The sequence below is a fragment of the Hippoglossus hippoglossus genome, chromosome 24, assembly GCF_009819705.1.
Source record: "Hippoglossus hippoglossus isolate fHipHip1 chromosome 24, fHipHip1.pri, whole genome shotgun sequence".
Taxonomy (NCBI): domain Eukaryota; kingdom Metazoa; phylum Chordata; class Actinopteri; order Pleuronectiformes; family Pleuronectidae; genus Hippoglossus; species Hippoglossus hippoglossus.
The window spans coordinates 17,460,884-17,484,258 of NC_047174.1; the positions used below are offsets into that span (position 1 = coordinate 17,460,884).

Below are 23,375 nucleotides of genomic sequence, written 5' to 3' on the forward strand. Positions count from 1 at the left end.
AATGCTATGTGCTAAAACTGATTGCAGTGAATGACGATGGCTGTAATTGTCCTCATAACCTTATCATGGATCTTATTACATGACAAATTCTGAGATTAATAAAGGGTCAAATAAGTCTTAAACTATAAAGTTCTTTTATTTGAGCTGAAGAGATATTGGAAGCACAACTATGAATTCAAGGTGTAGTAACTTTTCCACATTCCCTGTAAAGTGGCAGAATGTGTTCACACTAAACCAGTGACTAAGGTGTAATTGTTACCTGTAGAGATGTTCATGCCAGAGACTTTTGTGTTGTTGCTGACGCTGACTGGGTAGCTGATGTTTCCCAGTCGGTCTATCACTGTAACGTCTGTGGTGTTCAGCTCAATTGTAATAACATATTCATAGAGAACTGGAGAAGCTGCAGACACAGAAAAAAGAAACATGAATCACTTCTGATCTGTACTGTGGTTTTCATATAATGTTTCTGTTGTGTGTTGCCTCCTCAGTCTTACTTGTTGGTGATGGAGTGGTCGTCGTAACTGGACAAAATGTAAAGTCTTTGGAAAAAGAGAAAGAAAAGTTACAACTGAATAAGTTCAAATGTAGCCATAAGCATCTGTGTTCACCTTGTAATACATGAGAAAAGATTAAGATCATTTGAATTTTACTGTAAATGTTAAAAAGACGTGAAACAAATAATAATTACTCATAACAAAGGTTGTAGCCAAAATCAGAGTGTATTTGATCATTGGTCTTATAAAACTATTTGATAGAGCTGCTTACTGTATTGGTCAACAGGCTGACATTGCTGTCCATCAGCAGGGATGGCATTGATGCATCCACATGTGTTGGAGGTGATGTTGTCACAGGATCCATACATGAAACACTGGTCACATGACCAACGATACTGATCCTCACATCTGCACTGGTAACCACTGCTGCTCAGAGAGCAAACTGGAGACAGAAAATATAATGAAAATCATGTAAATAATGTGAATATTTAACCCATTTCCAAGACGTAGCATTTATTTAAACACATTGACAACATGAAATGGTGCCAAGTTTTGAAACTCCGTTGAATTTACAAGATTTAGAAAATAAATGACTTTGTGCTAAATCTTACAAATAAAAATAAATCAGGACTCATTTGTCTAATGCACCATTTATCCTATATGTCTACCAGGATTTAGATCAGTTAGTAGTGTACACATGGAGAAAAAACTTTCATTTCTAAATAGCCAATATCTTAAATATCTGGACTGAGATTTTAGAACTATGCAAAGTTTCAAAACAAATTGGACACACACAAGGTCATCAGATAATGCTGAACAGTCCTGACAGATACACGTCCCCCTGAGTTCACATGTACTGGTAGGACCCGTCTGTAAACGCAGGTAAAGCTACAGCATGAATGAGATTAGGTTGTTTAAATCTAAAGAAAACATGTGTTTGGAGCTGCCACTTACATTATGCATAATGGAAAACATTGAGTTTGATGATTAGAAGCTGGTGCATTTTCAAGTTAGTTCTCTTTATATTAAAGGCTCAGTGAGTAAGATTTAGGTGAAAGGGATCTTATGGCAGAAATTAAATACAAAATAATCCTATTGATGTTTTCACTAGTGTTTTCATCTAAATTTGACCAGTTGTTGGTTTTACACTAGAATGAACCCTTTATACTTAAATACATTATATATTAACATTGGGAGCTGGTCCTCTCTACAGAGGCTGCCATGTTTTTTACAGTAGCCCAAAGTGGACAAACTAAACACCTTTTGAGTTTTTATGACAACTGAAGGCTTACACAGGTTCTCTTTCATGTTTGGAAGGGGAGGGTGAGGTGAGGTGTTTTCAGCTGCAACATGAAACTTCACCACTAGATGTCAGTAAATTCTACACACTGATACCAGAAATGTGCTAAAACTGATTGCAGTGAATGACGATGGCTGTAATTGTCCTCATAACCTTATCATGGATCTTATTACATGACAAATTCTGAGATTAATAAAGGGTCAAATAAGTCTTAAACTATAAAGTTCTTTTATTTGAGCTGAAGAGATATTGGAAGCACAACTATGAATTCAAGGTGTAGTAACTTTTCCACATTCACTGTAATTGGCAGAATGTGTTCACACTAAACCAGTGACTAAGGTGTAATTGTTACCTGTAGAGATGTTCATGCCAGAGACTTTTGTGTTGTTGCTGACGCTGACTGGGTAGCTGATGTTTCCCAGTCGGTCTATCACTGTAACGTCTGTGGTGTTCAGCTCAATTGTAATAACATATTCATAGAGAACTGGAGAAGCTGCAGACACAGAAAAAAGAAACGTGAATCACTTCTGATCTGTACTGTGGTTTTCATATAATGTTTCTGTTGTGTGTTGCCTCCTCAGTCTTACTTGTTGGTGATGGAGTGGTCGTCGTAACTGGACAAAATGTAAAGTCTTTGGAAAAAGAGAAAGAAAAGTTACAACTGAATAAGTTCAAATGTAGCCATAAGCATCTGTGTTCACCTTGTAATACATGGGAAAAGATTAAGATCATTTGAATTTTACTGTAAATGTTAAAAAGACGTGAAACAAATAATAATTACTCATAAAAAAGGTTGTAGCCAAAATCAGAGTACATTTGATCATTGGTCTTATAAAACAATTTGATAGAGCTTCTTACTGTATTGGTCAACAGGCTGACATTGCTGTCCATCAGCAGGGATGGCATTGATGCATCCACATGTGTTGGAGGTGATGTTGTCACAGGATCCATACATGAAACACTGGTCACATGACCAACGATACTGATCCTCACATCTGCACTGGTAACCACTGCTGCTCAGAGAGCAAACTGGAGACAGAAAATATAATGAAAATCATGTAAATAATGTGAATATTTAACCCATTTCCAAGACGTAGCATTTATTTAAACACATTGACAACATGAAATGGTGCCAAGTTTTGAAACTCCGTTGAATTTACAAGATTTAGAAAATAAATGACTTTGTGCTAAATCTTACAAGTAAAAATAAATCAGGACTCATTTGTCTAATGCACCATTTATCCTATATGTCTACCAGGATTTAGATCAGTTAGTAGTGTACACATGGAGAAAAAACTTTCATTTCTAAATAGCCAATATCTTAAATATCTGGACTGAGATTTTAGAACTATGCAAAGTTTCAAAACAAATTGGACACACACAAGGTCATCAGATAATGCTGAACAGTCCTGACAGATACACGTCCCCCTGAGTTCACATGTACTGGTAGTACCCGTCTGTAAACGCAGGTAAAGCTACAGCATGAATGAGATTAGGTTGTTTAAATCTAAAGAAAACATGTGTTTGGAGCTGCCACTTACATTATGCATAATGGGAAACATTGAGTTTGATGATTAGAAGCTGGTGCATTTTCAAGTTAGTTCTCTTTATATTAAAGGCTCAGTGAGTAAGATTTAGGTGAAAGGGATCTAATGGCAGAAATTAAATACAAAATAATCCTATTGATGTTTTCACTAGTGTTTTCATCTAAATTTGACCAGTTGTTGGTTTTACACTAGAATGAACCCTTTATACTTAAATACATTATATATTAACATTGGGAGCTGGTCCTCTCTACAGAGGCTGCCATGTTTTTTACAGTAGCCCAAAGTGGACAAACTAAACACCTTTTGAGTTTTTATGACAACTGAAGGCTTACACAGGTTCTCTTTCATGTTTGGAAGGGGAGGGTGTTTTCAGCTGCAACATGAAACTTCACCACTAGATGTCAGTAAATTCTACACACTGATACCAGAAATGCTATGTGCTAAAACTGATTGCAGTGAATGACGATGGCTGTAATTGTCCTCATAACCTTATCATGGATCTTATTACATGACAAATTCTGAGATTAATAAAGGGTCAAATAAGTCTTAAACTATAAAGTTCTTTTATTTGAGCTGAAGAGATATTGGAAGCACAGCTATGAATTCAAGGTGTAGTAACTTTTCCACATTCCCTGTAAAGTGGCAGAATGTGTTCACACTAAACCAGTGACTAAGGTGTAATTGTTACCTGTAGAGATGTTCATGCCAGAGACTTTTGTGTTGTTGCTGACGCTGACTGGGTAGCTGATGTTTCCCAGTCGGTCTATCACTGTAACGTCTGTGGTGTTCAGCTCAATTGTAATAACATATTCATAGAGAACTGGAGAAGCTGCAGACACAGAAAAAAGAAACATGAATCACTTCTGATCTGTACTGTGGTTTTCATATTATGTTTCTGTTGTGTGTTGCCTCCTCAGTCTTACTTGTTGGTGATGGAGTGGTCGTCGTAACTGGACAAAATGTAAAGTCTTTGGAAAAAGAGAAAGAAAAGTTACAACTGAATAAGTTCAAATGTAGCCATAAGCATCTGTGTTCACCTTGTAATACATGGGAAAAGATTAAGATCATTTGAATTTTACTGTAAATGTTAAAAAGACGTGAAACAAATAATAATTACTCATAAAAAAGGTTGTAGCCAAAATCAGAGTACATTTGATCATTGGTCTTATAAAACTATTTGATAGAGCTGCTTACTGTATTGGTCAACAGGCTGACATTGCTGTCCATCAGCAGGGATGGCATTGATGCATCCACATGTGTTGGAGGTGATGTTGTCACAGGATCCATACATGAAACACTGGTCACATGACCAACGATACTGATCCTCACATCTGCACTGGTAACCACTGCTGCTCAGAGAGCAAACTGGAGACAGAAAATATAATGAAAATCATGTAAATAATGTGAATATTTAACCCATTTCCAAGACGTAGCATTTATTTAAACACATTGACAACATGAAATGGTGCCAAGTTTTGAAACTCCGTTGAATTTACAAGATTTAGAAAATAAATGACTTTGTGCTAAATCTTACAAATAAAAATAAATCAGGACTCATTTGTCTAATGCACCATTTATCCTATATGTCTACCAGGATTTAGATCAGTTAGTAGTGTACACATGGAGAAAAAACTTTCATTTCTAAATAGCCAATATCTTAAATATCTGGACTGAGATTTTAGAACTATGCAAAGTTTCAAAACAAATTGGACACACACAAGGTCATCAGATAATGCTGAACAGTCCTGACAGATACACGTCCCCCTGAGTTCACATGTACTGGTAGGACCCGTCTGTAAACGCAGGTAAAGCTACAGCATGAATGAGATTAGGTTGTTTAAATCTAAAGAAAACATGTGTTTGGAGCTGCCACTTACATTATGCATAATGGGAAACATTGAGTTTGATGATTAGAAGCTGGTGCATTTTCAAGTTAGTTCTCTTTATATTAAAGGCTCAGTGAGTAAGATTTAGGTGAAAGGGATCTAATGGCAGAAATTAAATACAAAATAATCCTATTGATGTTTTCACTAGTGTTTTCATCTAAATTTGACCAGTTGTTGGTTTTACACTAGAATGAACCCTTTATACTTAAATACATTATATATTAACATTGGGAGCTGGTCCTCTCTACAGAGGCTGCCATGTTTTTTACAGTAGCCCAAAGTGGACAAACTAAACACCTTTTGAGTTTTTATGACAACTGAAGGCTTACACAGGTTCTCTTTCATGTTTGGAAGGGGAGGGTGAGGTGAGGTGTTTTCAGCTGCAACATGAAACTTCACCACTAGATGTCAGTAAATTCTACACACTGATACCAGAAATGCTATGTGCTAAAACTGATTGCAGTGAATGACGATGGCTGTAATTGTCCTCATAACCTTATCATGGATCTTATTACATGACAAATTCTGAGATTAATAAAGGGTCAAATAAGTCTTAAACTATAAAGTTCTTTTATTTGAGCTGAAGAGATATTGGAAGCACAACTATGAATTCAAGGTGTAGTAACTTTTCCACATTCACTGTAAAGTGGCAGAATGTGTTCACACTAAACCAGTGACTGAGGTGTAATTGTTACCTGTAGAGATGTTCATGCCAGAGACTTTTGTGTTGTTGCTGACGCTGACTGGGTAGCTGATGTTTCCCAGTCGGTCTATCACTGTAACGTCTGTGGTGTTCAGCTCAATTGTAATAACATATTCATAGAGAACTGGAGAAGCTGCAGACACAGAAAAAAGAAACGTGAATCACTTCTGATCTGTACTGTGGTTTTCATGTTATGTTTCTGTTGTGTGTTGCCTCCTCAGTCTTACTTGTTGGTGATGGAGTGGTCGTCGTAACTGGACAAAATGTGAAGTCTTTGGAAAAAGAGAAAGAAAAGTTACAACTGAATAAGTTCAAATGTAGCCATAAGCATCTGTGTTCATATTGTAATACATGGGAACAGATTAAGATCATTTGAATTTTACTGTAAATGTTAAAAAGACGTGAAACAAATAATAATTACTCATAAAAAAGGTTGTAGCCAAAATCAGAGTATATTTGATCATTGGTCTTATAAAACTATTTGATAGAGCTGCTTACTGTATTGGTCAACAGGCTGACATTGCTGTCCATCAGCAGGGATGGCATTGATGCATCCACATGTGTTGGAGGTGATGTTGTCACAGGATCCATACATGAAACACTGGTCACATGACCAACGATACTGATCCTCACATCTGCACTGGTAACCACTGCTGCTCAGAGAGCAAACTGGAGACAGAAAATATAATGAAAATCATGTAAATAATGTGAATATTTAACCCATTTCCAAGACGTAGCATTTATTTAAACACATTGACAACATGAAATGGTGCCAAGTTTTGAAACTCCGTTGAATTTACAAGATTTAGAAAATAAATGACTTTGTGCTAAATCTTACAAATAAAAATAAATCAGGACTCATTTGTCTAATGCACCATTTATCCTATATGTCTACCAGGATTTAGATCAGTTAGTAGTGTACACATGGAGAAAAAACTTTCATTTCTAAATAGCCAATATCTTAAATATCTGGACTGAGATTTTACAACTATGCAAAGTTTCAAAACAAATTGGACACACACAAGGTCATCAGATAATGCTGAACAGTCCTGACAGATACACGTCCCCCTGAGTTCACATGTACTGGTAGGACCCGTCTGTAAACGCAGGTAAAGCTACAGCATGAATGAGATTAGGTTGTTTAAATCTAAAGAAAACATGTGTTTGGAGCTGCCACTTACATTATGCATAATGGAAAACATTGAGTTTGATGATTAGAAGCTGGTGCATTTTCAAGTTAGTTCTCTTTATATTAAAGGCTCAGTGAGTAAGATTTAGGTGAAAGGGATCTAATGGCAAAAATTAAATACAAAATAATCCTATTGATGTTTTCACTAGTGTTTTCATCTAAATTTGACCAGTTGTTGGTTTTACACTAGAATGAACCCTTTATACTTAAATACATTATATATTAACATTGGGAGCTGGTCCTCTCTACAGAGGCTGCCATGTTTTTTACAGTAGCCCAAAGTGGACAAACTAAACACCTTTTGAGTTTTTATGACAACTGAAGGCTTACACAGGTTCTCTTTCATGTTTGGAAGGGGAGGGTGTTTTCAGCTGCAACATGAAACTTCACCACTAGATGTCAGTAAATTCTACACACTGATACCAGAAATGCTATGTGCTAAAACTGATTGCAGTGAATGACGATGGCTGTAATTGTCCTCATAACCTTATCATGGATCTTATTACATGACAAATTCTGAGATTAATAAAGGGTCAAATAAGTCTTAAACTATAAAGTTCTTTTATTTGAGCTGAAGAGATATTGGAAGCACAGCTATGAATTCAAGGTGTAGTAACTTTTCCACATTCACTGTAAAGTGGCAGAATGTGTTCACACTAAACCAGTGACTAAGGTGTAATTGTTACCTGTAGAGATGTTCATGCCAGAGACTTTTGTGTTGTTGCTGACGCTGACTGGGTAGCTGATGTTTCCCAGTCGGTCTATCACTGTAACGTCTGTGGTGTTCAGCTCAATTGTAATAACATATTCATAGAGAACTGGAGAAGCTGCAGACACAGAAAAAAGAAACATGAATCACTTCTGATCTGTACTGTGGTTTTCATATTATGTTTCTGTTGTGTGTTGCCTCCTCAGTCTTACTTGTTGGTGATGGAGTGGTCGTCGTAACTGGACAAAATGTAAAGTCTTTGGAAAAAGAGAAAGAAAAGTTACAACTGAATAAGTTCAAATGTAGCCATAAGCATCTGTGTTCATCTTGTAATACATGGGAACAGATTAAGATCATTTGAATTTTACTGTAAATGTTAAAAAGACGTGAAACAAATAATAATTACTCATAAAAAAGGTTGTAGCCAAAATAAGAGTTTATTTGATCATTTGTCTTATAAAACTATTTGATAGAGCTGCTTACTGTATTGGTCAACAGGCTGACATTGCTGTCCATCAGCAGGGATGGCATTGATGCATCCACATGTGTTGGAGGTGATGTTGTCACAGGATCCATACATGAAACACTGGTCACATGACCAACGATACTGATCCTCACATCTGCACTGGTAACCACTGCTGCTCAGAGAGCAAACTGGAGACAGAAAATATAATGAAAATCATGTAAATAATGTGAATATTTAACCCATTTCCAAGACGTAGCATTTATTTAAACACATTGACAACATGAAATGGTGCCAAGTTTTGAAACTCCGTTGAATTTACAAGATATAGAAAATAAATGACTTTGTGCTAAATCTTACAAATAAAAATAAATCAGGACTCATTTGTCTAATGCACCATTTATCCTATATGTCTACCAGGATTTAGATCAGTTAGTAGTGTACACATGGAGAAAAAACTTTCATTTCTAAATAGCCAATATCTTAAAAATCGGGACTGAGATTTTACAACTATGCAAAGTTTCAAAACAAATTGGACACACACAAGGTCATCAGATAATGCTGAACAGTCCTGACAGATACACGTCCCCCTGAGTTCACATGTACTGGTAGGACCCGTCTGTAAACGCAGGTAAAGCTACAGCATGAATGAGATTAGGTTGTTTAAATCTAAAGAAAACATGTGTTTGGAGCTGCCACTTACATTATGCATAATGGAAAACATTGAGTTTGATGATTAGAAGCTGGTGCATTTTCAAGTTAGTTATCTTTATATTAAAGGCTCAGTGAGTAAGATTTAGGTGAAAGGGATCTAATGGCAGAAATTAAATACAAAATAATCCTATTGATGTTTTCACTAGTGTTTTCATCTAAATTTGACCAGTTGTTGGTTTTACACTAGACTGAACCCTTTATACTTAAATACATTATATATTAACATTGGGAGCTGGTCCTCTCTACAGAGGCTGCCATGTTTTTTACAGTAGCCCAAAGTGGACAAACTAAACACCTTTTGAGTTTTTATGACACAGGTTCTCTTTCATGTTTGGAAGGGGAGGGTGTTTTCAGCTGCAACATGAAACTTTACCACTAGATGTCAGTAAATTCTACACACTGATACCAGAAATGTGCTAAAACTGATTGCAGTGAATTACGATGGCTGTAATTGTCCTCATAACGTTATCATGGATCTTATTACATGACAAATTCTGAGATTAATAAAGGGTCAAATAAGTCTTAAACTATAAAGTTCTTTTATTTGAGCTGAAGAGATATTGGAAGCACAACTATGAATTCAAGGTGTAGTAACTTTTCCACATTCCCTGTAAAGTGGCAGAATGTGTTCACACTAAACCAGTGACTAAGGTGTAATTGTTACCTGTAGAGATGTTCATGCCAGAGACTTTTGTGTTGTTGCTGACGCTGACTGGGTAGCTGATGTTTCCCAGTCGGTCTATCACTGTAACGTCTGTGGTGTTCAGCTCAATTGTAATAACATATTCATAGAGAACTGGAGAAGCTGCAGACACAGAAAAAAGAAACGTGAATCACTTCTGATCTGTACTGTGGTTTTCATATAATGTTTCTGTTGTGTGTTGCCTCCTCAGTCTTACTTGTTGGTGATGGAGTGGTCGTCGTAACTGGACAAAATGTAAAGTCTTTGGAAAAAGAGAAAGAAAAGTGACAACTGAATAAGTTCAAATGTAGCCATAAGCATCTGTGTTCACCTTGTAATACATGGGAAAAGATTAAGATCATTTGAATTTTTTACTGTAAATGTTAAAAAGACGTGAAACAAATAATAATTACTCATAAAAAAGGTTGTAGCCAAAATCAGAGTATATTTGATCATTGGTCTTATAAAACTATTTGATAGAGCTGCTTACTGTATTGGTCAACAGGCTGACATTGCTGTCCATCAGCAGGGATGGCATTGATGCATCCACATGTGTTGGAGGTGATGTTGTCACAGGATCCATACATGAAACACTGGTCACATGACCAACGATACTGATCCTCACATCTGCACTGGTAACCACTGCTGCTCAGAGAGCAAACTGGAGACAGAAAATATAATGAAAATCATGTAAATAATGTGAATATTTAACCCATTTCCAAGACGTAGCATTTATTTAAACACATTGACAACATGAAATGGTGCCAAGTTTTGAAACTCCGTTGAATTTACAAGATTTAGAAAATAAATGACTTTGTGCTAAATCTTACAAATAAAAATAAATCAGGACTCATTTGTCTACTGCACCATTTATCCTATATGTCTACCAGGATTTAGATCAGTTAGTAGTGTACACATGGAGAAAAAACTTTCATTTCTAAATAGCCAATATCTTAAAAATCTGGACTGAGATTTTAGAACTATGCAAAGTTTCAAAACAAATTGGACACACACAAGGTCATCAGATAATGCTGAACAGTCCTGACAGATACACGTCCCCCTGAGTTCACATGTACTGGTAGGACCCGTCTGTAAACGCAGGTAAAGCTACAGCATGAATGAGATTAGGTTGTTTAAATCTAAAGAAAACATGTGTTTGGAGCTGCCACTTACATTATGCATAATGGGAAACATTGAGTTTGATGATTAGAAGCTGGTGCATTTTGAAGTTAGTTCTCTTTATATTAAAGGCTCAGTGAGTAAGATTTAGGTGAAAGGGATCTAATGGCAGAAATTAAATACAAAATAATCCTATTGATGTTTTCACTAGTGTTTTCATCTAAATTTGACCAGTTGTTGGTTTTACACTAGATTGAACCCTTTATACTTAAATACATTATATATTAACATTGGGAGCTGGTCCTCTCTACAGAGGCTGCCATGTTTTTTACAGTAGCCCAAAGTGGACAAACTAAACACCTTTTGAGTTTTTATGACAACTGAAGGCTTACACAGGTTCTCTTTCATGTTTGGAAGGGGAGGGTGTTTTCAGCTGCAACATGAAACTTCACCACTAGATGTCAGTAAATTCTACACACTGATACCAGAAATGTGCTAAAACTGATTGCAGTGAATGACGATGGCTGTAATTGTCCTCATAACCTTATCATGGATCTTATTACATGACAAATTCTGAGATTAATAAAGGGTCAAATAAGTCTTAAACTATAAAGTTCTTTTATTTGAGCTGAAGAGATATTGGAAGCACAACTATGAATTCAAGGTGTAGTAACTTTTCCACATTCACTGTAAAGTGGCAGAATGTGTTCACACTAAACCAGTGACTAAGGTGTAATTGTTACCTGTAGAGATGTTCATGCCAGAGACTTTTGTGTTGTTGCTGACGCTGACTGGGTAGCTGATGTTTCCCAGTCGGTCTATCACTGTAACGTCTGTGGTGTTCAGCTCAATTGTAATAACATATTCATAGAGAACTGGAGAAGCTGCAGACACAGAAAAAAGAAACGTGAATCACTTCTGATCTGTACTGTGGTTTTCATATTATGTTTCTGTTGTGTGTTGCCTCCTCAGTCTTACTTGTTGGTGATGGAGTGGTCGTCGTAACTGGACAAAATGTAAAGTCTTTGGAAAAAGAGAGAGAAAAGTTACAACTGAATAAGTTCAAATGTAGCCATAAGCATCTGTGTTCATCTTGTAATACATGAGAAAAATTATGACATTCAAGATTATAATGTAAACATTAAAAAGACGTGAAACAAATAATAATTACTCCTAAAAAAGGTTGTAGCCAAAATAAGAGTTTATTTGATCATTTGTCTTATAAAACAACTTGATAGAGCTGCTTACTGTATTGGTCAACAGGCTGACATTGCTGTCCATCAGCAGGGATGGCATTGATGCATCCACATGTGTTGGAGGTGATGTTGTCACAGGATCCATACATGAAACACTGGTCACATGACCAACGATACTGATCCTCACATCTGCACTGGTAACCACTGCTGCTCAGAGAGCAAACTGAGATAAAAAAAGAACATTTACTCGAGATAAAAAAAATTCGAAACTATATATATAACTAATTATATCACATTAAGACTGCAATTAAAAAAAGGGTTTATCTTTTTAACTACTTGCCCTACTTTTGTATCTGAGCTGCTCTCAGGAATCTTGCTACCAACTGTGGTACCAAGACAAACAATAAATAATTAACATTATGTATGAAAGTGGGAGAACACACATATATGTTCAGTCTTCCCTGATATATGAGCATGGAACATTGATTTGTTTTCTGCTACCTTAGCGTTGCTTCAATGAGAACAATGAATATGGCCCAAAGTGAATGACCATAGGCTAACGGACAATTCCCAACAACATTTAAATCGTTTTAACAGGTAGATATTATTAACACTAAATGTTTGCTACAATTTTAATTAGTTTTTATTAAACAAAGCAAACTGGACAAACAAACATAGATCAGACTTTTTAAAGAACAAAGTGTGGGTATGAGGGGCTTAGCATTTTGTGACCATGTAGGAACTGTCGGGTTATATCTTTACATTTTACGGTCTTGATGTTATGATTTGGTGCTTAAAATTGAACTGAATTAAATAACATTTATTTTAGTTCATTCATTTTTTGCCATGGATTTTTGTGAAGCACTTTGTTACCTTGTTTAGATGAGTGCTATACAAATACATACAAAATAAAGTTATATTCAGAGCATGACATTTTAGAAACAACTGCAACAAGAATGTGTGTGCAGATGTTTTTCCTACCTGTAGAAATGTTGACATCGGAGATTTGCATTTGGTTGATGCTGATGGGGTAACTGATGTTGCTCAGAGTGGTCCTCAGTGGATTTATTAGTCCAACATCTGAGATGTTCAACTCAACAGAAATGTGGTATGTATAAACAACTGGAGGAGCTACAGAAGATAACAGAGCGATATGGGAAACTTAAGTTAGCTTCTTCATGGTAAAAGAAAAAACATGTAAGCTCTAATCAAATGGGTCATAAGTAAACATGATTCTTGATCAAATGATCTGATTTCATCGAGTAGCATCTACTCTGCCAAGAAACAAAAACAAAAATATGGCAAAAGTGTTTGATTCAGAATAAAAACATCAAGATGATGTTAAAATGTAAAAGTGCACATTAAATAAGCACAGAATAAGCATTTAAAGTTCACCTGTCTTTGGCTGGCAGTACTGCCCATTGGATGGAATACTGTTGATACAACTGCACGTGTCATTAGTGATCTCATCACAGGCTCCGTATGTAGCACAGTCCGTAGACGACCAGACGTACTGGTCCTCACATCTGCACTGGAAGTTGCTGCCATTTAGGTAACAAACTAAACACACAAAAGCAAAAGAGAAAAAATATTGAAGTCAGATAGCTTTGCAACCTATTCTAAATATACAATGTGGACTTGGTTGAGTATTATGATTAAAATGAGTCAGTAATAGTCCTGTTTGGGGTCACTGCAGTCACTGAGCAGGCCTGAAACTGAAGGATTTTTTCATTGTTGAACTAGTGCTTGTGTGTTTACCTTCACTCACCTGTGAAACCCAACAGGGCTTTTCTGTTGACACACAGTGGCGATAAGGACATATTTTGTATTCTGTTGGCACGGACACTTCAGCTTTGGTGTTTTTTCACCAAAACATTCACTGAGGTTCAAGTAATGACATTCAGGCTTTAAAGCTAATTGAATAAGGTTTGTAGCTGTTGTTATTCAGAACAACGATTTGTCTGCAATGTCTGGACCATTTTGGAAATGGTGTGTGCAGGACCACAGAGCCTGAACAAATAAAAGTGTGAATGTATATGTGGTAACAGATTGCACTGTCATTTTGTGGTTCACTTGTGATTGGAACACCCAAGACAGATGTTATACCAGGTCTGAACAGGAGATCAGCTCTTTGCTGCCGTTAACTCTGAAATCATTCCATTGATTCAAACATAACTTTCGAAATAGTTGTCATGCAACTTCCTTTGTGTATTTTATTTAAGTAAAGTAGATTAGACATGGTGTTCAGAGATTAGTCCCTAATTGATCTATTATCCGTTTCTTATTTTGTTAAAGTAAAGGTTAAAGTACAGCATACCTGTGAGAGGCAGGGAAATTCCCAGCTTATAAGGAAGAGTTTGTAATATTCAGCATAACATGATGCCATGGTTGAACATCCTGTCTCATTCCACTCAACATACAAATTGAAAACACAGATTTTATTTCACCAACAGAAGTTTCCCTGCAGATGACGGACGAACATTGTTCACACATTTTTCTCTTTCTCAGTTATCATATGTGCTGTGATCTCTTCTTCCGGGTTTGACCAAAAACATTGTGCCAATTTCTCATGGAAAATCCAACATTCAGCTCTATAGTCGCCACAATGCTTGTCAATGATGAGACAACTACATGTTTTTCCTTCACCCTGAGTGTGACCTGACAGGCACACAACCTGCACGGGCAACCCCGAAGGACATGTTAGTGTTTGTTTGTTTTTACCCAGAAGAAGTTAAGTGTCATGAGTCATTTTATTGTATTATTTGGACCACTCGTTGTATTAAGTTGGTTCATGGGCCGTATACGGCCAGGCTGGAGGTTCCCCACCCCTGATTTAAAGATATCTATTGGCAGCAGTGGAATATTCAGAATTAATTTTTTATTAGTGTTAAATCACATAAAACCATTAAAAACATTGTGTTTCTATGACCTTATAATGAGTTTATATCTACATAAAGAGCGTATCCTCTTCCACGGAGTCTGCCATGTCTCTACAGTAGGTCAGAGCAGACAAACAAAAGACTGGCTCTAAAGGGAACCTTTCACTATTTATGTAACCTGCAGACCACTTGGGAGTGAGGCGAGGTGTATTCAGTTGGTTTAAATCGGCTCATTAAATCCTTCGCTGAACCTTTAAAGACGATGTTGACCAGTTTCCTGGCGACAGAGGTCGGCAGAGCTGAGGGCAGGTTTTAACTGCTGTCTCTTTTCCTCCAGATATCTAAAGTTAATAGGTGAAGCATTACACACTAAACATGTCATGGTTCATTAAGGCAATGGAGATGACGTTCTTCAAAAAAACTGTAATATCACCTTTTATTGGGAAAAATCAAATGTGGATTTTCCTGAGCAAGACTGAAGCAGTTTTCAGACATGACATGATCTGCGGATAAAGTCCGAAGAATTGGGTCGGGACTTTACGCGCAGTTTGCTTTTCACACATGCACAATGAAGCAGGAGGTTCTCTACACAGACGGGTCCACAACAGCATCAAATCCTCTGCATTATTCAGGCAGGGGCAGAAAGTGACGTATAAATTCCGCTGCGGAGATCACATGATTTTCTTGACAACACACAGACACATGTGTCGGCTCTTATCACCACAAACTCTCACGACATCTTCCTCGGTGTCTTCTACGTGTATGATACACCGGGAGATATTTGTTTTCTTTTTGCTTTTTTTCACTTTTGCGTGTGTCGCGCGTAAGAAGCATCATCAAACCCCCCCCACTCGCTCTCTGTAAATCCAGCGGAGGATCCCCTGCTGTGCTCTCACATCGGATTCTCACGACTTTCTGCAGACTTTATATTAGGAGGCCAGGCAGAGAAAGTCCATAGATAATGTGAAGGCTCTCACTCGGACATTTGCATTCACACTTACACCTCCAGAGTTCAGTGCATGTCTGAAAGCAGCTTTATTGAATTTACTTTCAGATTTTGTAATGCTTTCACTCAAAACCCTGCGCTTGCACTCTAATATACCCAGCTTGTGCTTAGACTTCCAGCTTCAGCTCTTCTCCTCACATTCATGCTTTTTCTGTGCACATGTGAAATGTCTGCTCTTTTTTTTTCTTGAAACAAGACTGTCAAAATTCCCCAACCAATAGAATGCCAGGTGTGGTGCTGATGAATGAAATTGCCCACACTTTAGAATAAAGATACGTAACAATCCCATAACAACACACATCTGACTAAAAAAGGAAATTAAATGTATGGAACCCTTGCAGTCTGCGCCTTGATTTGATGAAACAGGCTCCCATGGTGTTCAGACCAGCGGGAGCTCCGTTCTTACCTGTGGTGATGTCGATGTTTGTGACATTCACAATGGGACCCAGGGCGAAGGAGAAGCTGTTGTTGTTCAATAGGCTCCTGAGGTAGTCCACTGTCGCAACATCTGTCACGTTCAGCTCCACCTCCACGTCGTACTCGACCTGAGTTAGCAGCGCTGTAGAAGAAATAAACAAGCAAAGAAGGCTTCCTTTGTAAAAACATTGCTGTGATTATTATCTTAAAGTGGACTTACCACCTTTTTGATCAAATCAGGCACACTGCGTTTCATACATTTTGTGCTGGGTGTTGGCTTGGAGGTGGTACCATACACAACCAGAGTTGTATATGGCAGTATTACCTAACTCAAACCTCAAAAGGAAATATGAATGTGACAATTGTTAAATCTATAGTCATGCACATATATGAAGCCTAAATTATTTCCATAGGTCCCAGAAATTCCACTGGTCACATGTATTTATATGCCATGTAACACAGATAACTGATACACTTTTGTGTATTGTGTTTGCTGATGTGTTGTGTGTCTGTGTTCTGCTCTACAAAGTCCCGGAATCTGGAATAACTGGATTTCTATGTAATTAGTACTGCCAGTATGATGCTGAATTCATTGTTACTGGATTTAACAAAGAAATCAGGATTTGATTACCTGATATCGGCTGACAGGACTGGTTGCCGGGCGGAATAGCATTGATGCATTTACAAATGCTGCTCCATGTGCGTTCACAGGCACCGTATGTGACACAGGTGCTGTACGGCCAAGCAAACTGTTCCTCACATCTGCACTGGAAGCCAGAGTCAGTTGACGAACACACTGTCAGAAGAGAAGAAGATTTTCGAATCACATACTGTTAACCTCGACTTTATGTTTGTTATGGAGTTGTTTCCACTCACCGGTTGTGATACTAATGTCCGAGATCTCCGTTTGGTTATCGATTCGTACGGGAAGATCAGTAGCATTCAAGGACGAGCGAATCAGCTCAAAGGTTTGTGCATCAGAGGCATTGACTACGACATCAATGGTGTATTTCCACTGGCCTGTTAGAACTGCAAGGATTGAAGTTTGAAAAGAAAGAGGACAGATTTGAATGAGAAGAATGATACTAGGATTAGTATAAAGCCTGGAATCAGACCCCGGCTTTGTTCGAATAAAGACTACAAAAGTTGTGTGAGGGGTAAAAAATATATAAATTATAACATACAGGTATGGGCATGCGTAGAAATGAACAAAACGTAGGTTGTGGTAAAATGTGTTTGTTTCTCTGAAGAAATGAAACTGGGTGTGCAATATTTTTAAGATCTAAATCATCTCATATGAATGAACAGACATTTTCAGAGTAAACACATTGACAGATGCAGGAGAAAGGGTGCGGCGACAATTCCCAGAACAAGGAAGCTACATGCCAGTGAGTGACTTTGTGTGGGTAATTATGTGTGATGGGTGGTTGGCATGTCTCATGTTAAGAGATAATTACGTGTGACAGGTAGGGTTCGATAATGATTTGCGGGTGTGGGTCTGCAAAGATGGGCCCCTGCTGTTGTGTTTAAAGAATGAACAAGAAAAGTATCTTCTAAATTCCAATCACCAACATGAAGAAAACAAACAGTTGAGGTCTTGCAGGGGGCTTTGTGCTTTTTTGGACTTGACGCATTCACCTCCTGTAAACGCTGCTGGTAAGCACAGGAATCTCACAGCGACCACACTTGGCCAAGGTAGTCTCAGCAGCATCAAGTTTAACAGGCTGATATAAAAGTGGGCTAAATATTCTCATCTAAATCTGAGGAAACATAACACCAATTCATTGGACTCACCAGTTCTTCTCTGTCTAGTGTGAGGTAGGTGTTGCTCTTCTTTGTTAAGTTCCTTAAGTTAAAAAAATAAAAAGACATCAGGTTCAAATTACAGCTTTGTGTTCATCACAGCACAAGTCCCATATTTTCTTTTGAGTTGCTAAACACCCCCGACCTACCGGCGTAACCAGACATGGAAATTTAATGAAGTCCCATGTTTCAAAAACAGCAAGTGTCACGAGAAGGGCACAGATGGTGAAGCCGTTCTTAGATATTGCCATTCCTTCAAGAAAGGTAGAGAAAAATCAAGAGGTTACACAGTGTTTCCATCCACTTTGACTTGCTTCATTGTTTTACAGCCTGTTGTTACAGAGAGTAGACAGGGAACTTCCACATGGTCACAACTCCCCTATTAATGAACCACTGAACAAAGAAAGGGTAGGTCAAATATGAATACCTTGAGATACTTTAACAGGATAATGATCTTATTACATTGCCACTTGTCTCTCCTTAAGCCTTGTCATTTAACGTGTGGGCATGTTCAGGGCCAGATTGAAACCATAGTCTTTGAAACACATGGAAACACAATACATAGACTGACACTGAAGTTCATTCACTAAGATGTGGTTCGGTTCTAGTCCAACTTACAGTGTTTCTACTGTAAGTTGAATCGTGCAACTTTTGTGTTTGTAATCACTGAAATTAATTTGTTGTGTCACTTAAATGACTTCGACTGGCAATTATTCCAACTGTGTTGATTTGTTGCATCTGTAACATCACATTTAATTCCCCCCGTGTCGTGGAGTGTAACATACAGAGTGCTGAGGTTAACCACACTAGCTGCTGCTGGGAGCCGGCTGATGCTTCCTCATAACAAATGGACCAGTAAGAGACGGACAGCTGACACAAGTTAGACCCCACACCTTCCATGAATTATTCCCCGAATCATGGGACTTTTTGAAAAACATCTCTTAATGTTAAAGAAAGCAAAATAAGAAAAAACTCTGTATCCAACCCCTGCTTTGGCTCCACACCAAAATATCATAGGCTCTTTTTTGACCCGTATTACATCCTCCCACCACCGAGTTTTAAGGTTATTCATCCAGTAGTTTTTGCATAAACTTTTTAATTTAGCACTAATAAACACATGTCACAGTGTACACACCTTTAACGGCTCGTCCTCTTCAAGGTAACTTTAGCTGCATTAAACAGAGAAGCTCCCATAGTGCTGGCAGTGTGCGTCATCAAAACCCAGCTCAATCATCAGCCTAAGATTGATCATGTAAAAGACACACATATGTTCACAAACGGACAAATGCACCAAGATACTTGCACAGGTATTCTAAAGGGAGTACATCTACTTGTGTCATGTGTGTGCTTCTAGTGGCACATACACTTTCTGTGCTTGTGTTCTTAAAATACGACCCACAATGAGATACTTCAGCGAGGTACAAAGACATCATGTGCGACTCCGCTGACCACAGACACCGGTGACAATAAGTTATTAGTGTGAGGGAACACCAGTCGGTTCACAGGTGCACAACTTAACAAAGGAACGACTGTCACACGAGCACAATAAATCTTTGTTCTAAAAGCCTGATTTGTCTGGAGAACAGGAATATCTGTCTGTTGAGGTCCAGACATAACGTCTTCAAGACGTCCTGGACGTCACTCACTTGACCATAACACCTCCAGCCTTACTTTCATCATTTTACAAAGGGACGTGGTTTATTGCTTTTATAGAAACAGAGGAATAAATGGCTTTATCTTGTCACGGACATTGTGTAAATGTATTATTTAATGTCTCCTTTCACACAGTGTTAGATAAATCAAAAACTCAAATGGTTTGATTAGCATTAGCCAATTTTGTCACAATAACCTTCCAATTGATTTAGCTATTTATGAGAGTTTATAGTGATGCTACTTCATCTGGCACTTTCCTGGTGGGCCGACGTGCCTTTTGGCAAGGCAGGAGGTCTGTCCACGATTAAAACTCAACCCATTTTCAAGCTGTTTGGTTTGTTACAAATATCAGAAGTGTATATATGTCACAGAATGCTTGGATGTATTAAATATTAAACCTTTCATACAAAAATAGGTGATCATTGGTAGATGATAATGTCGTAACTTTTCTATAATATTGGAGTCATTTCCCCAAAATAAGTGGGTTTTAACTACATGAAAAATGGCTGCCATGGTGATATTTGAAGATTTAGTTCATACCGTAATACATATTATTAGCTATATGGGTGTTGCTTCCCTACTTATGGGCATATACAGGCTACTGGACTTATAAGCAACACTTTCATTATTATGACTGTTATTCTGGGACCAAACACTGGGGCCGATTTGTTGTCCCAGTCCACCCCTACAGCAGTGCATGTACAGTATAATGACGAGGGAAATATGGAGTTCACTGGCTGCTATTGTTTTATGGTACATGTTAGTTTTGACTAGTCATCTTAAAGAACTGCAGATCTGAATTTGTTCTCTGATGAGCTATAACTACACAAGCTGCGTCTGAAATCCCCTCTGTTAAATCACCCCCTTGCTAACAGACTGTCAGTTGTTCTGTATGATTGTTGTACAACAGTCTCTTTGGTTGCTTCTGAGCCCACTCTCTTTAGTTAAAATAGTTCAGAAAAAACCCGAGAAACATCTCTAATGCAGTCCATTTTTAATAAACACTACACATACTCAAAAACAGGGGGACAATGTTATTGTTACGAATTTTCAAGAAGGAGCGTGTATAACTGTGAGTATATTGTTTTGACATTATGTTTCATCAAATATATGTTTAAATTTATGTACATAAATACAATTTCTAATGTAAACATTATCTACTATGTTTTTAATCTCGAACACCAGGAGCCTACATGCGCTGTTCGTCTGGCATTCAGATATACATGTATATATTCTTTCTTTCTTATTTATGTCTTCCTTGTTTATATCTTCCTCATTTAGTCCTAATCTGTGATCTCTCTACCTTCTTCTCCGGTCTGTTCTTGAATCACTTAAGGTATGTTACTGAATTTTTATCCTAGCTTATCTTAAACTGTCATTGTGGATAATAGGTTTTTCCAAATATATGTAGAAATGGTGTCAGTATTGATAGATTTTAATGTCAGTGAACCAATTGGTTGACTTCATCATGCTCTTGCACAAATTAACTTTAAAGGATTGTAATTTTTTTAATAATAAAATTAATAACAACATTGGACTGCCAGATGAACAATAATATAGTGAGTGCACTATATCCCAACTATCAGAAATAGAGTACAAGATGATTCTTATTGACAAATACATTGTTTATTTATGTTAATGTGATGGAATAATTGTCTTTGATCAGCAAACACAGTGCAGTCTAAGTTAACCAAGATCAGTCCAGCAAACAGATTGACTATTAGTCAGAGATTCTTTTCAGTGTTGCTTCTATTATCTCACACACTCATAAACAAACATTTACGAAGCTTTGCTGTGCTGAAAAAACACTGCAGAAAAAAAATACTTCTGTCCGTTCAGAAAATAGGTCAACCTCTAAATAACTTGCTCCCTCAGTGAGACAATTCCTGAGAAACACCAAGCAAAACATGCAAATGTATAAATCTCTTACCATAGATTATGTTTCCTCACTCTTTCCACTTCACTCGTTCCCTCCTGATTGAATGTTGAAGAAACACAGAGACCTTAGGGGCTGCCCAACCCGTATGTTGAACTAGAGGAACTACGGAGTGTCTGAAAAAACTTCCTGAAATATAGTAAGGGACGGACTGGGCTGCAGTGGCTCAACAGGTTTAATCATTCTTGGAGTTTCCTTGTTGGATTATGTCAGCATTTTTTGTCTTTGTACCTGTATTTACCTGTATATGTGTGTGAACCAAAGATAATAAATGTACAAGAAAACTGCTTGACCGGTAAATACATGATCAAAGATAAGTGTATTTAGGTTTTTTCTTTACAGGTTACAGGACAGTGATCCAGTGTTCAACACAGTGGAAACTAAATTTAAATCCAGATAAATCCGCTGCAGGTGTAGCAGATACACTCTGTATGTAGAGCTGTAGGCCTAAATAAAGAAACACACCATTATTATTTATGTCTTATTAGGGTATTTGGGAATTGTTTAGATATTGCTAAGAAATCACAAAAAGTGACTCCATTCAGTGGTCATCAGCATGAAGTGGAAATAAAGCAGTGTGCTTCATTATTCTTTCAAAATATTAGGCAGCAGGTTACATACAGTTTTATCACTTAACTTACTGTGAAATTGGCATTCAAGCAACAAAATCATTAACACTGGTGAGGCACGGAGACAGGGGAACCTACAGCCTTTGTTCCCTATCGGATGGATGGTGGTAAGGTCACAGTCAGGGTGAAAGGAAACAGACACGTAGATATTTAGTGTCATAACTGATAAGCATCAGCGCAACTATCAGGAAAAAGACAAGTTTCTGAAGAAGCAAAGTTGATGCTCTTCGGTGGAATTTGTGTGCTCGAAAATCAGCTTTCACGAGATCGCACCGTGACAGAGACGATATGCAGCGAGTGAGCTAATCGCCAGCAATGAATCTGACGGCTGTTGTGAGGTTTGAAAACGTGAACTCATTGTTGAAAAAAGCATCTGCCAGCTCTTATTTTGAAAAGTTGTGGACTTGGGTCTGAAGATTGTATCGATTGATAAACAGACCTCTGAGACAGCTGACATGCATTTTATGAAAAAATACCCCAGTTCAGTGAATAATTTAAACTCATCTATAAACCGCACATGGGAACAGTGATAAATCGTCATTGCAGATAAACCAGGTAGGATGAACACAAAGTTTTCTAACTTCACTCTGCACCATAGACTGTTGATAAAAATCTCTGAACATATCGTCCAGCATACAAACAATAAAAAGTGACGATATATTGTAGAACTGTTGGAGGAAACCTCTCTTACTTCAAGGAATAATTCTGAAGTAGCTCCAGAGCTTTAACACAGAACAAGAAAACAGGACATTCCTGTTTTCCATTCTTTAGAACAGGCTGGTGTTACCAATTGTGAAAAAAAAGAACTGTAATTTGTCTGGTATAAGTCCAGGCAGGAACTTTGTAATTGTCGGTAAAATCTAACTTGGAAAACAATATGGTATCATATTCATGTAATCTTTTGGAGACAGGGTTGTACTGGTGTAGACAGAAGTGGGATGGCAGCGAAACTCCTCACAAAGCCCTGATACTTTGGATTCATTTGGAGGAAGTGTTGACTCAGACCTGCTTGTGGATATCCATCCCTTGATGTTTGACGACAAACTCTGA

General features: G+C 37.6%; 1 protein-coding gene across 1 annotated transcript in view; it reads right to left on the minus strand.

Moving 5' to 3' along the window:
- The window catches only part of LOC117758833 (uncharacterized threonine-rich GPI-anchored glycoprotein PJ4664.02-like), a 41,082-nt gene extending 19,131 nt beyond the window's left edge, over positions 1–21,951 (minus strand). The window contains exons 1-29 of the mRNA XM_034580799.1: positions 21,691–21,951; positions 18,257–18,360; positions 18,099–18,150; positions 17,181–17,333; positions 16,936–17,100; positions 16,294–16,446; positions 13,398–13,562; positions 12,984–13,133; positions 12,055–12,225; positions 11,785–11,829; positions 11,550–11,690; positions 10,178–10,348; positions 9,905–9,949; positions 9,670–9,810; positions 8,312–8,482; positions 8,041–8,085; positions 7,806–7,946; positions 6,429–6,599; positions 6,158–6,202; positions 5,923–6,063; positions 4,536–4,706; positions 4,265–4,309; positions 4,030–4,170; positions 2,653–2,823; positions 2,382–2,426; positions 2,147–2,287; positions 766–936; positions 495–539; positions 260–400 (exon numbers count right to left, since the gene is read on the minus strand). Coding sequence (XP_034436690.1) covers positions 260–400; positions 495–539; positions 766–936; positions 2,147–2,287; positions 2,382–2,426; positions 2,653–2,823; positions 4,030–4,170; positions 4,265–4,309; positions 4,536–4,706; positions 5,923–6,063; positions 6,158–6,202; positions 6,429–6,599; positions 7,806–7,946; positions 8,041–8,085; positions 8,312–8,482; positions 9,670–9,810; positions 9,905–9,949; positions 10,178–10,348; positions 11,550–11,690; positions 11,785–11,829; positions 12,055–12,225; positions 12,984–13,133; positions 13,398–13,562; positions 16,294–16,446; positions 16,936–17,100; positions 17,181–17,333; positions 18,099–18,150; positions 18,257–18,358 — 3,439 coding nt within the window. The 5' untranslated portion in view covers positions 18,359–18,360; positions 21,691–21,951. The remainder of the gene's footprint in view (positions 1–259; positions 401–494; positions 540–765; positions 937–2,146; positions 2,288–2,381; positions 2,427–2,652; positions 2,824–4,029; positions 4,171–4,264; positions 4,310–4,535; positions 4,707–5,922; positions 6,064–6,157; positions 6,203–6,428; positions 6,600–7,805; positions 7,947–8,040; positions 8,086–8,311; positions 8,483–9,669; positions 9,811–9,904; positions 9,950–10,177; positions 10,349–11,549; positions 11,691–11,784; positions 11,830–12,054; positions 12,226–12,983; positions 13,134–13,397; positions 13,563–16,293; positions 16,447–16,935; positions 17,101–17,180; positions 17,334–18,098; positions 18,151–18,256; positions 18,361–21,690) is intronic.
- Between the last annotated feature and the right edge of the window lie 1,424 nt (positions 21,952–23,375).